The sequence below is a fragment of the Camelus dromedarius genome, chromosome 28 (genome assembly GCF_036321535.1).
Source record: "Camelus dromedarius isolate mCamDro1 chromosome 28, mCamDro1.pat, whole genome shotgun sequence".
In the NCBI taxonomy this organism is placed as follows: Eukaryota; Metazoa; Chordata; class Mammalia; order Artiodactyla; family Camelidae; genus Camelus; species Camelus dromedarius.
Genome location: NC_087463.1, coordinates 17336248 through 17352906, shown reverse-complemented (window position 1 = coordinate 17352906; position 16659 = coordinate 17336248). Strand labels below are relative to the sequence as shown.

Here is a 16659-nt window from a genome sequence, read left to right as displayed (position 1 = left end):
AACTTGAGGGTTATGGGTATGTTCACTGTCTTGACTGTAATCATTATACACTTAAAATATGTACAGCTTTTTATAGGCCAATTATGTCTCAATAAAGCTATAAAAATGCTATGAAGAACATTATTGGAGCACTTCAAAAATTTGGAGTATAGATGGTAGATAAAACACTGATATTCAGTTTGCTGAAGGTGGTAAGTCTGCTGTAGGTATGTAAGGGAGTATCGTTATTCTTAGGAAATAAACACTAAGCATAAAGAGAATAGTGTATGTACCTTACCTTCAAATGGTTCAGAAACAATATTAAGTGATTTTACACACACACACACACACACACACACACACACACACACACACACACACACACTACACACACACACACACACACACACACACACACTAGAGGTAAGTTAAAGAGATGCGGCAGGGACTGGAAAGGCAAGAGAGAGAAAATGATAAAGCAAGTGAGAAAAATGTTGCAACTTTCTCTAAGTTTGAAATTATTTTCAAATAAAAAAGTACTAAAAACCTATACAAAGAAATGCTATCACAGAAATTCCTTAGATGAGACACGAAATACAACAGCCAAAAGAAAAATTAATTGAACTTAATCAAAATTTAAAAGTACCATTCTTTGAAAAACACTGTTAAAAAATGAAAAGAAAAAAAAAGAGGATTTAAAAAAGTCCATTAAACATATGAAAAGTTGCTCAACATTATTAGTCATCAGGGAAATGTGAATTAAAATCACAGTAGGTTACCACCACAGTCCCACTAGAGGTACATAAAGGGTGATACAATGGATCAGTTTTACTACAGGGTAACTTACTCACAGGATGGGATTTGGTAGACACAGACCTGGAGGCATTTACAGCTGCGCTGTGTACTGCTGAGGGGCCAGTTTTATAATTACCTAGTGTACGTGGGTAGTGCTTGGAAACAGGAAGTGCTTTCCTAAGTCAAGATTTATGAATGGATGGCTGGTCTCACTGGCTCCAGGAATATGTCATCAAAGGTCTTCATCCTTGTTTGGAGGTTAACAGAGCATATAAGCCACTGGATCCTATGGTTATTAAACAGTATCTATTAACTACTGAGCCCTTGATGACAGAAAAGCGATTGACACAGTAGGGAGGGTCAGTGGAATGACTGGAGGACTTGTACGTGCCCAAGATGGTATCAGTTATGCTAGTCGCCGTACAATGCTTAAGTTGATGCTTTGGTGTAAAACAGAGTTTGGGATTTGATTCTCTAATCAAGAAGTTTAGATCCACTAGATTAGATTTTTAAACCCCAACAAGGAGGGCCACCAAGTTTTTCTCACACGATGAATTCAACTTAATGTACATCAAGAAGAATAATAATAACAGCTAATACTTAATACCACTGACTATGTGGTAGGCACTCTTCTGCATATTTATTTTACACCTATCAACTCAATTGTAATAGCAACCCAAGGTGGTAGGTACCATTATTATCTCCATTTTACTGATGAGGAAACTTAGGTGCCAAGACGTTAAATAACCTGCCTGCACTAATACTTCTGGTATGCAGAAAAGGCAGGATTTGAATCCTGGCAGTGAACTGCTAGGGTATGCACTCTACCATTAGGCCATCCTGTCTCTCAAGGAAACATAACTGAGATCAGGTCTGGACATACTGATCATCTGAAAACGTGTTCAAAAAAGCTTGAGCTCTCCAGTGATGTGACTCTGGTTTCAGATCTCGGCTCTTTCCCCCATGTGGTCTTTGGAGCATCACTTAGTCCCCATGACAGTCAGTCCCCTCCTGTGAAAATGGGGATTCTCATACTTCATTTTCAAGGCAAATTCTGGGGATTAGAGCAAATAATGTAAGTGAAGTCCTCAAGCCCAGGATCTAATGCAGAGTTAGGCATTCAGTCAATACTAGCAAGTATTATAACTGGGTACACTTACAGTGGGAGAAACATTGTATGCAATATATTAACAATTATAAAGCACATTATACTTACAATAAAAGCCAAGTTAAATCAAATGGCATTTATAGCAAAATCATAGATTGTCAGCAAAATAAAGTTTTAAAAACACTTAACAAAAGACATCACTTTTAGGTGTGTTAAACAGTTTGGAAAAATTTTTACATATTTAAACATCTGCTTACCATTTAACCCAGCAATTCCAATTCTGAATATTTATTCAAGAGAAATTAAAAGCATATATACGCAAAGTCTTGTACCTTTACTGTTCACAGAAGCTTTATTTATAATAGCCAAGAACTGGAAACAATTCACATATCCATCAAGAGGTTAATATAAACAATTTGTTTTACAGCCATATGATAGGTCCTTCTCAGTATTAAAAGGGAACAAACAACTAAATCACAAACATGCATGAATCTCAAAAATGTTATACTGAATGTAAGTGGATACAATAAAGTACATACTGCATGATTCCATCTCAGTGACAATCTAGAATGCTAAAAATTAATCTTGAATCACAGAAGGCAGTGACTACTTACAGTCAGAGCTGTGGGGACAGGGATTGACTGAAGAGGGACATGGGGGAACTTCTTGGAATGATAAAAATATTCTATATCTTGATTCTGAGGTGGTTGGTTATGTGAGTGTATATATTTGTCAAAACTAATGAAACAAAATGTCCATTTTTGTCTATAAGTTATACTTTAATAAAGTTGATTGAAAATTTTTAAAATAGATGCCATTCATTAGATTGCAACAGAAAGAATTTAGTAAGACTTGACCTTAGAATAATTAACTGTTATTTAACTAAGTGGAATGTTTTATGACAGAGAACCCTTTTACTCAAAAAGAAAACCAACTATATGCAGCTAGAGGTAATTTTTATTTAATATGCATATATTAAATTTGTTAAAAAGATACATTAGTGGGTAATTTTTTGGATCTGAAAGAATTATCACAGGGTTCCTTGTTAGCGCTGAAAAGTGGGCTACTAGCTATTGTATTTTTGCGTCCATCTTGATTGCCTAATAACCCTCATATCCTTGAAGACTTGGTTACGTGCCAGTTATTCTTCAAAGCCTTTCCTTGCTTTGGCTGAATTTGTTGCCCTGTTTTTTGTGGTCCTACTATACCTGATAACTGTTATAATGAAGTGCATTTTTTTGTGCCTGTCTTTTTGTACATATAGAAAACAAGCACCCTTTCAAGTGCTGAGCACAATACTTGAGAAATAGTAGGTTTTGAATAAATGTTGAATTGAAATAAGATTCATTTTATCCAAAATTACTTTGCCAGTAATTTAATAAGTTCCTTAAAAAACATTGAGCACTTACTTTGTCAGTAGGTAGGACATACAATGGTGAAGGAGATAAGATATCAATCTGTGTCCTTATGAAGCTTATATCCTAGTGGAAGAGAAAGACTAAATTTCAACAACAGATACAGAATATATGATTGTTTAAATCAAGGGAAATAATAGGGAGGAGTCTACTTCTGGGTGGTGGAGAAACCTTGAGGAGCCTACTTTTGAGAAGATGGTATGAAAGGTGAGAAGCCTGCTATGGGAAGAGCCAACTAAAGAGCCCAGAGGTAGTTTGTAAGGAACTGCGAAGTTTCCCTGGATGCAAGACTTCTACTGCCCGAGACAGGAGGTCGCAGGCACACCAGGCGTGGGCCAGCTTCTCTGCTGTGCTCCAGGTTCCAGCTCTTCTTGCTTTCACAGAGATTTTTAACTCCTGCAGTTACTCCAGCTTTCTGCTACAGCATTCATTTCTTCCTCTATTCTGTCATTCTTCAGAACATAAATCTAGTATTTCCTAGCCAAGGAAAACCCTTTATTGGCCCTACATCAATTTTCGTTTAAGGAAAGAACTTTCCCTCTGGGAGTTAGCATTCTCCCAGAGAGCTGTATTCTTCCCTCTGCTTCCCATTCACTTCCAAAGAGGCACTTTAATGGGGCTTACCTCCCACTACTCTGTTGAACTTTCTCAGTAAGTTTAACAGGAACTAAAAGCCGCAGAATCACTCTTTGCTGCCCTGCTCTTACTCCAGTCTTTGAGTGTATCTGACAAAGCTGACCATACCCGCCTCTCATGAAACACTGATATTAATAATAATTTCTATGTTTGAAATCTTGACATTTAGAATATTCTGTTCAATGTCTCCTTTTTAATTCTTCAAATGTAGTTTGTTATACTGTGTGTATTTGAAGTGATGGCTTTTTCTGGAGGAGGGCTTGTGAGATAAACAAGAGAAAAATATATTGCAAGTGTCTAAGTTAATTTATCATTAGCAGAATTAGTATTCAACTGAAAAACTTGTTTCCATATGTAGTATATTAGGAGCCTTAAAGATGTGCATAGCCTTTGATTCAGTGATTGTACTTACAAGTATCTTATGCATATACTGTGAAGTGTCTGAAAAGTTAACATAAAATTACATATAAATTTAGATAAATCACATTGACACTTATAATAATGAAAACTTGCAAAAACCCTCAGTGCTTAACAATATGGGGGTGATCAGGAAAATTAAGATGAGATAGAAGAGAGTGTGGTAATAGTAAATGATGTGTAGGAAAAGGTGGGATGGGTTTTTTTTTTTATAATGGGAAATGTTAATGTATAATAAAGGAAAAAATCTAAATAAAATTGTGAGCCTCTGTGAAAATGTAGAAGGGATAAAAAACTAGAAGAAACTATTAACAGATTTTTCTTTAGATAGTAGAATTATAGGTAATTTTTCTATATATCTAGACTTACCTCAGTGATACTATTTTATATTCAGATTGCCATTATTAAGATGGTGTTTGCCGTGTAGTTGAAGCACATATATATATGTAATATATATCAGAAAAAGGAGAATACATATTCTGAGGGTGTTGCCTTAGATTACAAAATAACATCTACTCAGTAAGGGATTTTTAATAATTTGTGGAATATCTTTAATATTTAGTTGACTCTTGAGTCTCCCAGGAAAAAAGTAGCCCATAATTTAACCATTTGCTCTATTTTATTTTATTATTTTATAATATGCTTGATTTTGGCAAGATTTTTTTTACCAAGTGTTCAGTTTTTTTGCCACGCTTTCCTTTCATAATGTAATTTTTAGGGCCAGAAAGAATAAGATATATCTGTAATTAAATTAACTCATCTTGGTGTTTTTCAGCTGAGGATCACTATGTGTAACTAATGCAGTTACATTACAAGAAGGACAAGTTAAAGTATTTTGTTGTTGTTTTTAATCTGGGGGGGGATTCACCAACAAAAGCAAATTACAGATTGGCTTGAAAAGCACTCCCATGTGGACTCCCATTGATTTTGGCAGTTAATAGTATACTTTAACTATGATATTTAAATGTTTTACATTGCTTAGTTTTCATTCCCTAAGTATTTGTAAGCTCATCATATTTGTGACTGTATCATTTTGATGGTTCCTGTAGTACCCTGGCACACAATTATACGCTTGAAATGTGCATAGAACATTTTTACTGAATGAATGAATTTAACCCTCTGCTTTTTTGTATTGGTTCAGGGAACTAAGATTAAGAGTTCCCTAATGTAAATCTTTTGAAACACGGAAAATTTAACTACTTTCCCCTTCCTATAATTCTACTGTATGGACAAAATACATGTTGTCTGTTCAATTTGGTGACAGTCAAAAGAAGCTAGAACTCTCCTAAGCTGATAACCAAAAATAAAATTTTAAAAAAGCACATTTAAATAATGGTAAATTCTGAGAATATCAATGGTTGTCCCATGGGTAACCAAAGAGCACTATGAGTTTTATATATATATATATATATTTTTTTTTTTTTTTTTTTTTTTTTTTTTTTTACAGGATTTGTCTTGACTGAACCCTGACTCATTTAATCTTTCTTTGGTTTTTGGTTCTATGTTAGTTTTTATAAGCTTAGTATGCGCTTAAATTTATTATAGTTTATTGGTTCTAATTACTTGTTACACTTGAACTTTTTCTTTTTGCTTGAGTGTACTTTATCATATATTTTATTTCTATATTATCTCATTATTAAATAATTCTTATTGTCACCACTATAAATGAAGGTTAAGTTGTGGATCATGTAATGCTTTAAAATATTTATTCAGTCCATATGTAGTCATCAAAATAAGTGAAAGTATATATGATTGCATTAAGGCTTACCCAAATTTAATTTTGTTCCCTCTTTTCAGTTTTCCTGAAGATTAATTAGTTACACTGGATATGCTGCTGTACATTATTTTGGGATTGCTCGTACATTTTGTGTTCTTCGCCTCCATCTTTGACATTTATTTTACATCTCCTTTGGTTCATGGAATGACCCCTCAGTTTACGCCATTGCCTCCCCCAGCAAAAAGATTAGTGCTGTTTGTTGCTGATGGCCTGCGAGCAGATAAACTTTATGAATTAGATGAAAATGGAAATCCTAGGGCACCATTTATTAGGTAAGCATCTCAACTGGTATGAAGATATCTCTGGAAAATATTATCCTTTTTTTTTTTTTTAATGTGGGGAAAAGGTAACTAGGTTTATTTATTTAGACAGAGGTACTGGGGATTATTTATCTAGACAGAGGAACTGGGGATTGAACCTAGGACCTTGCGCATGCTAAGCATGCACTCTACCACTGAGCTATACCCTCCCCTCTATCCTAATACTGTTTACCTCACGTTGGGTAGAGGAGGGATGATGAGAAAGAGAATAGGGCACGTGTACATTTGCCTTTGTCTTAGAGATCAACGGGTTTATTTCCTTCTATGAGTTATTTCTCGTCCTGTAGAAGTTGAAATCTGATGAATTGAAATGAATAACCTTAGCTGCTGGCCTAACTTGTCCTAATTTCTGAAACCTGCCTTACAACTCACTATATTATCTTTTATTTTTATAAAATAAGACTGTTAAATTTATAAGTAATGACAAGCATAAATATTATTGAATTGACAATTACAATGGTGTTTAACTAGAAAATACAGACTTCAACTCAAAATACATCTATAAAATATATAAAGCTTCCAAGTCTATATCACTATGTAATGTAATTTTGAATTCTGTTGGCTTTGAAAAGAAATGTTTAATTTTTTGAACTTATGGGGCTCCTGCAATCAACTGTTCTTTTTCTGACTTGTGGCAAGCCCCTCAAAAGCCCTTCCTAATGCTGTTGTGGAGAGATGAAAACTCAAGTTAAACTATAGAAAAGTCAAAAGGATTATACCATGAACATCTGTATATCCTTGATTTAGATATAACCATTTTAAACTTTTTCATATTTGCATTTTCTTTCTCAATACACAAACATACACACACATGCTTAAACTTTTAATTATTTTTTCTTGAATAATTGGAAAGCAAGATATTATGACACTTCACTCCTAAACACTTCAGTGTGTATCTCTGAAGAACAAGGACTTTCTTTGACATGACCATAATACCATCATCACACCTAATAACATTTAAATTGACAAAATAGTATTGTGTATATCAGTTATTTCCTAGGTAACAAACCATTTCAGTATTTTGTGGCTTTAAGGCAATAATAATGTATTTTTATCTTAGGACTCTGTGGAGTGGTTGGGTGGTTCTTTGTTTCACCTGGGCTCACTTATGCTGCTGAATCAAACTGATGAGAGGTCTCAGACTGGGCTCAGCTGGGATCAGAAAGATTCCTTCTTATATTTTGGCTGACTCTTTTGATTGCATTCCTTCTGTAATAATATTTTTCTAAAGCCTAACAGAGCATTTGATCATAGTCTGTGAACTATTTGTCTGAAATATCTTTTAGGAACATCATAATGAATGAGGGCAGCTGGGGGATATCGCATACGCGTGTGCCAACTGAGTCTCGGCCAGGCCACGTAGCCCTGATAGCAGGGTTTTATGAAGATGTCAGTGCAGTTGCCAAAGGTATTGTCTATTTAGGTGATTTGGTCTAATGAAAACTTTTTTGCATAAATGCTGACTCCTTAACACTGAATCATAACATAAAGTGAAGTCTAATTTGAGATACTTTTGACAAGTGTTTTAGCATGTCTAACTCACAGAAACACACACTGGGATTGATTCAAAAATTAAGCTTTAGTCTTTTGTCATCCTGTGCTATTGAAAGAATATGATTGGATGGATCCATGGTTTTCCTTGATGTTAACTCTCAAAAGTTCGAATGTGATTCTATATTTTAGTAAGAAGTAAATTATCTGTTGTAAACTTTTTAAAAAAGAATTGTGGTATAATACATGTAATGAAATCTTTTATTAGAGTTGCATTTGTTCTGCAATTAATCTTCATTGTCATTATTTGAAGAATACTTCTTTAGAGGCTATACTAATACTTCACCATGTATTATTACTATTGTTATTGTTTACTTTCTTTTCTCAATTACTTGAAGGATGGAAGGAAAATCCTGTAGAATTTGATTCTCTTATTAATGAAACCAAGTACACATGGAGCTGGGGAAGCGCAGATATCTTGGCTATGTTTGCCAAAGGTAGGAGTCATTGATTATATTAATTCTGATGCTGAATAGGTAATAAATCAATATGGTAATTTAAAATATATTACTTACTATATTTTATTGATTTTGAAATACATGTTTTTCATATTTAACATCTCTGAAATAAGGATGGGTATTGCAATGGATAGACATGTCAGTTTGATTTTTTCCTTAGTTGTACTTGAAATGTTGTACATTATACAGTTTTTCGTACCTTGGATTTGATGACATGGTATATGGCTCTAATATCTAACAGCTTTTTTAATCTTGGACAAGTTAGATAACTTCTCTGAATTTCAGTTTTCTTTTTTGTAAAATGTGGTAATAATAATAATTTCTATCTCATAGGTTTGTTTTGGGGGATTAAATAAGATAATTCATGTGAAGCATTTTGCAAAATGCTTCTTATGATGCTAACTCCTCATTATGATGATGGTGTTGATATCTGTTTCTTTTTACTTTGATAGGTTACCGTTAAGTTAGTAGATGTTCGTGTAAAGATTTAAATGTTAAAATTCATATTTATAACTCCTATTTTCATGTATTCAAGATCATGCCATTTGGATTTGTTGTATTTGTAGTATTTGTTTCTGTGCATGAATCTGCAGGTGTTAGAACATCTCGATTAGAAAATCCATTTACATTATTTTAAAAAATCATTTGGAGTCCATTTGAATTTTATGTCATTAAATGCTTTGTAAGTGGGAGCATTATGGTCATTTCACTTAATGAAAAGATGTTGTAACATTACGCTTAGCCATGGGTGTAATTGTAATAATTGAAATTGTTGAAGATTATTATATGTCATGAAAGCAAAATAAATATTCAGAATTTTCTGTACAATATTCATAGAACATTATTATGTAGGGCAGGTCGGAAAACTCATACTGCTTACCGTTTATATGCTCCCTTCTTTGGAAAGCAGTTAAGCTTTTGGGGGGACTGGTGGTGGTGAGACTGTATTTAGTTGCTAAGACTTACCAAACTTACCTTCCTACTTCTGGCTATAATTGGTAGGACAGGACCAACGCCTGAATTGGAGACAATGCAATAGGAATGTTCCATTTCTTATGGTAACCTACAGACCCACTCAGATTTTTGCTTACAATCTGAGAATCAGAATGGCTGAGCAGTGGAATAATGTCATTATAGCTGAGCTGATGTTATAAGAGATTGTCCTTATTTTGTTATATCTCTTCCTTATGACCTGTAAGAGCCCATCTAACTCAGAAATTGACTAAAATGATTAGATTCATAATAAAAATTTTACATATATATAAGATTAATATATATGTTGACCCTTTCAAACTATTTGGCAATAAGCAATATTTTTTCCTTTATATTGAAAAAAATGCACATATTTTATGACTAAAATAATTGAAATATTTGAATTTTCTTCTTAGTTAGAGAATTGTGCAAAACAAATGATGTCATCTGTTTTAGATTGTACCATACTAAGATGCACAAATTCTTTGAATAGTTTAACCCTTACAGAGAGACAAACTTTGGTGTTTACTTTTGTGCTATTGTTTATTAATTAGCACTGTGACTTTCTCAGGTTAATTAACTCACTTGTAGTGTATTTGTAAAATTAGAATATGTTATTGTGAGAACAAGAAGCAATTGCATATGTTAAAGTACAAACCTTGGTCCATGGCACAGAAAACAAATGTTAATTATTCCTCCCATCTTTCTCTTCCTCATCATAATTCAAAATGCTTAATGACAAATTCTGGTTGCTCACAGAAATATTTAAGTGATTATTTTATATTTTGTGACAGTTTAAAAGATCATTAAATTTTTTCTCTCAAATTTCCTTCTCAGGTGCTAGTGGAAACCATGTTTATACATATAGTTATGATGCTGAAAGTGAGGATTTTGGTGCCCAGGATGTAGCAAAACTGGACACTTGGGTTTTTGATAATATGAAGGTACGTGCTATTGAGTGGCTTATCTACAGCACACATATTTGTATGTACTGTAACTAGAAATTGATTTGTTTGTAAATATGTCTTAATTTTTTCTATTTGTATGAACTTTGAAAGTTCTTTATTATAGCATGCTATTTTTAAAAGACTGGATTCTAAGAAATTACATATTCTACAATAACCAATTAATAGAATTAAAAATTTTTTAAGTTAACCCTTTAAATTCTGTGTTTCGAGAGTCAAATGAACTCTTGACTGGATTCAGGAAACCTGCATTTCATTCCTAGTTTGCTAAATCATCCTAGGTGAACCTTCTTGATCTTTCGTTGACCACAGAACCAATCTCTTACAAGTAGTAGGACCATGTGATTTGCATGAAAGTCTTTTGAAAAATGCTGTTCAAAGCTAATGCATTTATTATAACATAAAGTAGATGTTTAAAACAATTTGTACCTTAAAGAAAAATTAAATAAGCAAAAACAAATTAATAAGTTAATCATAATAAAATGCTTGAATTTCTTTTAGAAATTGAGTTTTTTTGGACTATTTGATAGTGAAAATCATCACAGTTTCACCAGGAATCCAGTAGAATTTGTATTTTCAAACGTTGTGAGATTTTCATCTCAGCTGTGGATATTGGCTCTCTCCTTTCTATCCATTGTTTCTCATCTCCAAATTAAAACTCACAATTCATCTCTTGTAAGAAGCATTCATTGATTGACACTTAATGATTCTTTTTACCAGTAGTGTCTTTTGAACTGACGTTATGGACTTCTCCATTATATAGTCATTTTTGTTAGTTTGTAAACAGTCAGCATGTGTCTGCATTTTCCTTTGTATTTACTTAGCAGGAATTAAGTGCTCAATATATTCTTTGATAGACCGTAGGGCTTTTTTTATCAGTATCTTTCTCCTTGAAATTTTCTTTTTTCATTTGTCAAATGGGAAAACCTTCAAGTTAAATAGAATCTCTTTAAAAAATAATTAGCAAATTACTTTGCTATCATTTCTCAATATAATCGACTTAATGCTAGCATCTGCTTAAAGGCCCTTGGCTTCGAATTTCACATACATAGCTAAAAATGCTCCAAAATCATGGATTTGATTTCTTGTGGGTTGGCAGCAATCGGTAGTGGCTGGCCTGATTTTATGCCTTTTTTCCTTTCTTTATTTCAACACTACTAATGTTGGTGAATGATACTGACTAGAAAAAAAGATTTTCCTGCAACTTCATTAAATATGCTAGAGATATGTACATTAATCAAGTAATAACAAAAATACGAAGTCATCAACAATGGTAAGTGGTGTAAAGGAAATACAGGAACTAAGAATGTATCTTCAGAAGATTCTGATCTAAACTAGCAGTTCAAGGAAGGCTTTCCTGAGAGCTTTGAGATAATCTCTGGAGGAGTATAGGAGACTAAGAAATGGATGGATCTGGATTGCATGTGGAGAAGAGTGTTTCAGGCCAACAGCATTATGTAAACTTGGGCCCAAAGGAAGAGCCAGCATAAGGGATTTGGGGAACTGAAAGAAGGGGCGTTTAGCATGGCAGGAACACTGACTAGAGCAAGGTCTGAGATCGGGTTTGAGGGGGGTCAGGGTTCTTACCTGGACTTTGTATCCTAGCCAGAGACTCATGCTTAATTCTAGCCAAACAGTTTATGAATATATGCCAAATTCTACTCACTTTTTAAAAATTGTGGTAAAATACACATAAGCATCTCCTGTATTAAGTCTTCCATGACTTCTCTTTGCTTTACCCCACTGGTGGCTTATTTAAAAGTACTCTCCCCGGGTACCTGTTTACATGTTCATGTGTATGTAAGTACAGAATGAATCCCTTTCTTAGAGGGCTCTATGAATCCAGTTTGTCATTATGAAATTAATCATTTTGGAACCATATTTCATTAAGTGGACATTTTTTCTATCATACAATGTGAAGAACAGCCTTTAGTCTCAGGACAAAGGAAATAGGAGGCCATCTGCAATGTTCCAGGAGAGATACTGTGATTGGGCTAGGGTGGTCACACATGGGACAATGAGAAGTACATGAAAACATTTTAAAACAATAAAGCATTCTTAAACTGTTGCCTCTAGCACTGCTTTTATTTTTGGCTCTTGTCATAATAGTTCTTCAGTCTGCTGTATTTTATTCAATGTTATGAGAGCTTCATGAAGTCAAGATCCCCTTTCTAAAACCTTTTTTTATTTGGCCTAATTATAACATGGAAAATAACTCCCTCTCTATCTGAACATAGATATCTGGACTGACAAGTACTTGTGTTGGTAGGTCGTGGGACAAATGTAAACAAAATAAGAGAATTTAATTTTATAGTGATATATCAATTTAATTAAATGTTTTCATCAGAATTACTTTTTAAATAAAATAAATGAACTAAAATGTTTTAACTGGTTTGTTACATGTAGGAATTCTTTCATGCTGCCAGAAACAACCAATCTTTGTTTTCTAAACTAAATGAAGAAAAAATAGTTTTTTTCTTACATTTATTAGGAATAGATACAAATGGACATGCTCACCGACCATCATCGAGGTAATTTTAATACTGTGTTTAATTTCATGGTTTTAGGGAAACGCCTGTTCTGTTTGAACTTTTTAAATGTTATAATGTTTTCTTTGTAATTATCACAATAGAACTTATATTTTAAATAACTCCAAAGTAGGATAAATTCTCATTTATATGAGATGTAGTATGATACACTGGCTAACATCACATGTGCTGTGACTAGACTGCACATTAATGTAAGTAAAATATATCCTGTACATGTATTCCATATTCTTCATTTATCAAGGCAGAGATAAAAAAAACTTACATTTTAGAGTGTTTTAGTAAATTTTGAAATAAGAAAACATTATGTGGTGTTAATATTTATATCAAAAAGATATGATTACCTATTCCTTATTCCATTTAACCAGAATTGTATCTAGAGTATAAAGCTTTGTATACTGTATTTCATTAGCATTCCTTATGTAAAACAGCAAATATATTTCTCACTGTCGCAGACTGTAAGAAAGAGGAAGAATTCATATTACACTTTTATTCTTCACTTTGAATTTGATTTATGTTACTCTAACTAACTATAAAGCCTATTGGCTAGCTGCTGGTAATGAATACCTCACGCTTCCCTTCTTTAATGCAATGCACTGTTTCAAGTGCAAGAACTTACACCAAACCATCCTTGTTCAACTGTATGGAAAGTTTAAATATAGTTTGTTCAAAACATTATAGTATATTGTAATGTTTTATATCACAAACACTCTAAGGGATGCAAATATTCTATACTTGAAACAGTGATGTGTGTTAATGTGGCAAGAACAATATCGTTTACATTATGAGAGGCATGAGCCTGAAAGTCATCATTATTGCATTTGAGACTTAAAAGGCATTCATTAAAATTTATTTGCTAATCGGTATCTTTTTAAAAACCATTTCTGAAAATTATTTCAGATTTTTTTACTTCTTTAAAAGGAGAAAAAATTATTTTTAACAATCTAAAGAGTTGTGATTTAAACATTAAAGATGAGATCTAAAAGTACTTCATGAGTTACTGACTTTGAATGTCGTAAGTGCTTGTTGAGTAAATTTGATTTTTCCAAATCAATGTAATTAATGTAACTTAATTTGCTCTTCTGTTTCTTTTTTAACAGGGAATATATGGACAACATTAAAATAGTTGATGAAGGAGTGAAAGAAATTACATCCATGCTTAAGGATTTTTATGGAAATGATGGGAAAACAGCCTTTATCTTTACCTCTGACCATGGAATGACAGACTGGGGTTAGTCTGTCTCTAAGTGATTAATGCTTAATGATTAAAGTAGCATTAAGTCTAGCTTGCAGATATCTTACAATGTTGGGAGAGGATTAGATGTCTTAATATATGCAGAGTGTCTAGCGCATAATAGTATGCTTAAGATGTTAGTGTGAAAAAGACTGACCATATATAATCCTTCTTCTAACTATAAAAGGAATACATTCTCATTTAAAATGAGAAATTAAAGTATGGAGGAGAAAACAAAAATACTTATTATTTATCTACCTAGAATTAGCTGTATGTGATGGCAAAGGGGGTGAGTTTAAGGTGGTATTACCAAGGGACCTAGGACTACTGCACATCGGCCCTAGGTGAGCCTGTCCTGCCCGTGAGATTCCCAAGGCAAATGCACGGTGTGCACAGAGAGCAAAACAAGGCAAAGCTGAAGTTTGGGTCCCCAGATCACAATATAGAATTCTGATGAGCTGGTTCCACTTTATAAAGGGTTTTTGGCCATACCAGCCAGAGTGGCCTGGAAGACAAGCACTTAGAGACTTTGCCATCCTCTCCAGAGGTGACCTTGCCTTGACTGCTTGCCTCAAACTTGGGTGGTTACTCCCCAAAGGAGCTTTCCCTGTTCTTTCGCCTTTGGTGCTACACTGGTGGCAGCTTCTCCAAGTTTTATTGTTATTATTCTTTCAACCATAGTCGCTCAACGGATGTTCTGCCGTTTGTTTTTGCCTGGTTGTTGTTGATGCTCAGACTTGCTTTGGGAATATTTTAAAACTAATTATTATATAGAGAGGCAAACATTTGGGAGTGTGGTGGCTAGAATTAGCTATATATGGATCAACTCTTCAAAACTAAGTTTTAAAAAATATTTAGGCATAAGCTAGTTCTTATATACTTGTCTTACTGCTCTTTGTATCTTTCTTGTAGGTTTCCATGGGGCTGGTCATCCTTCAGAGACTTGTACTCCTTTTGTGACTTGGGGAGCTGGAATCAAGTATCCCCAAAAAGTGTCAGCTCAGAAATTTGATGATACATATTTGGAAGGTATAAACATTTATCTTTATTATTTGTATAAAGGTGACATTTTAAAATAAAACCAAAGTTTAACTTTAAAAAATTACTTTTCAAGTTATAGTTTTCATTTTGATATTTGTGCCATTACTATTTCTATGTATTACTTTTATATAGTTCATATTGTTTGTTTTTAATATTCAGCTTAAGATAGACAGTGTTAGTTATTTTCCTTGGAAGTTCAGGTATAAATTTTACTATTCTTTTTTCCACAAGCCTTATTATTCTAGGACTTAGATTAAACCTTGACTCAACTCTTACGTGCAAAGACTGTCAATCAGGTAAATCACACATGTGTCACAATTGATATTTCAAAACTGGACAGATTTTGCTCTGTCTCTAGCACTTTTGAAGGCTCTCTCTGTCACCCAATCCTCCCTTGCTTCTTAATTCATGATGGAAAGGAATTCCTTTTTTTTTTTTGGAGCTCTGGTTATTTTGTAAGGTAAGATATTATTTACAGTTCCAAAATTTTAACTAGTTGAACAAAATTAATTCCTCTTAGATGCCTTTCTTTGGAGTAGTTGCGTCAGACTCATCCAAAGCACTTGTTAAAAATGCCAATTAAAAGGGAATTACAGATTTCTAGACCTTGTCACTAGATATTTTGATTCCATGAGTCTGGCCTAGAAATGTTCTTTTTGAAACCTTCTCCAGGGATTTGGACTCACAGCTGTGTTAAGGTATTTCTACCGTAGAAGACTTTTGGGTTTGTATAATAGAATTCTCTTGCACTTACTTTCTTATTTTTGAATTTATTTTTTTATTGAGATATAATTCTAATACCATAAAATTCATGTTTTAGAAGTGTATAATTGGATGTTTTTTTAGTATATTCACAAGATTGTACAATCACCTCTACTGTCTAATTACCAGACATGTCATCGCCCTCCCAGAGAACTCTCACCCACTGGCAGTTGCTCCTTATTCCTCTCTCTCCCACTCCCCCGGCAACCTTTGATGTACTTTCTGTCTCTATGGGTTTGCCTGTTCGGGACATTTCATGTCAATGGAATCATTCACTGTCTAGTGTTTTGTGTCAGCTTCTTCCTTTTGGCATAATGTTTTCAAGGTTCATCTATGTTGTAGATGTATCAGTGATTTACTTTTTTTTATAAATAAGCTGAATAATAAATTGTATATATATATGCCATATTTTATTCAATCATCTTATGGACATTTGTCTTGTTTCCACATTTTGGCTATTATGATAATGATGCAGTGAACATTTGTGTAGAAGATTTTGTGTGGACATGTGTTTTCATTTCTCTTGGACAGATACCTAGACGTGGAATAAACAGGTCACATATTCCTCTATGTTTAATATTTTGCAAACTGCCAAACTACTTTCCAAAGCAGCTGAACCATTTTGTATTCCTATGCTCTGTGTTAAATGGATTAGACTGGGTCTAAATAGAAGCCAGGTTAAA

At 33.5% G+C, this 16659-nt stretch overlaps 1 protein-coding gene across 2 annotated transcripts in view; it reads left to right on the top strand.

Moving 5' to 3' along the window:
- PIGN (phosphatidylinositol glycan anchor biosynthesis class N) overlaps positions 1–16659 on the top strand; it is an 86291-nt gene that overhangs the window by 5531 nt on the left and 64101 nt on the right. For both annotated transcript variants that reach the window (XM_031441803.2, XM_010979988.3), the window contains exons 3-9: positions 6148–6399; positions 7734–7855; positions 8337–8435; positions 10266–10372; positions 12800–12924; positions 14040–14170; positions 15086–15202. In XM_031441803.2, the coding sequence (XP_031297663.2) occupies positions 6179–6399; positions 7734–7855; positions 8337–8435; positions 10266–10372; positions 12800–12924; positions 14040–14170; positions 15086–15202 (922 nt within the window). In that variant the 5' untranslated portion in view covers positions 6148–6178. The remainder of the gene's footprint in view (positions 1–6147; positions 6400–7733; positions 7856–8336; positions 8436–10265; positions 10373–12799; positions 12925–14039; positions 14171–15085; positions 15203–16659) is intronic.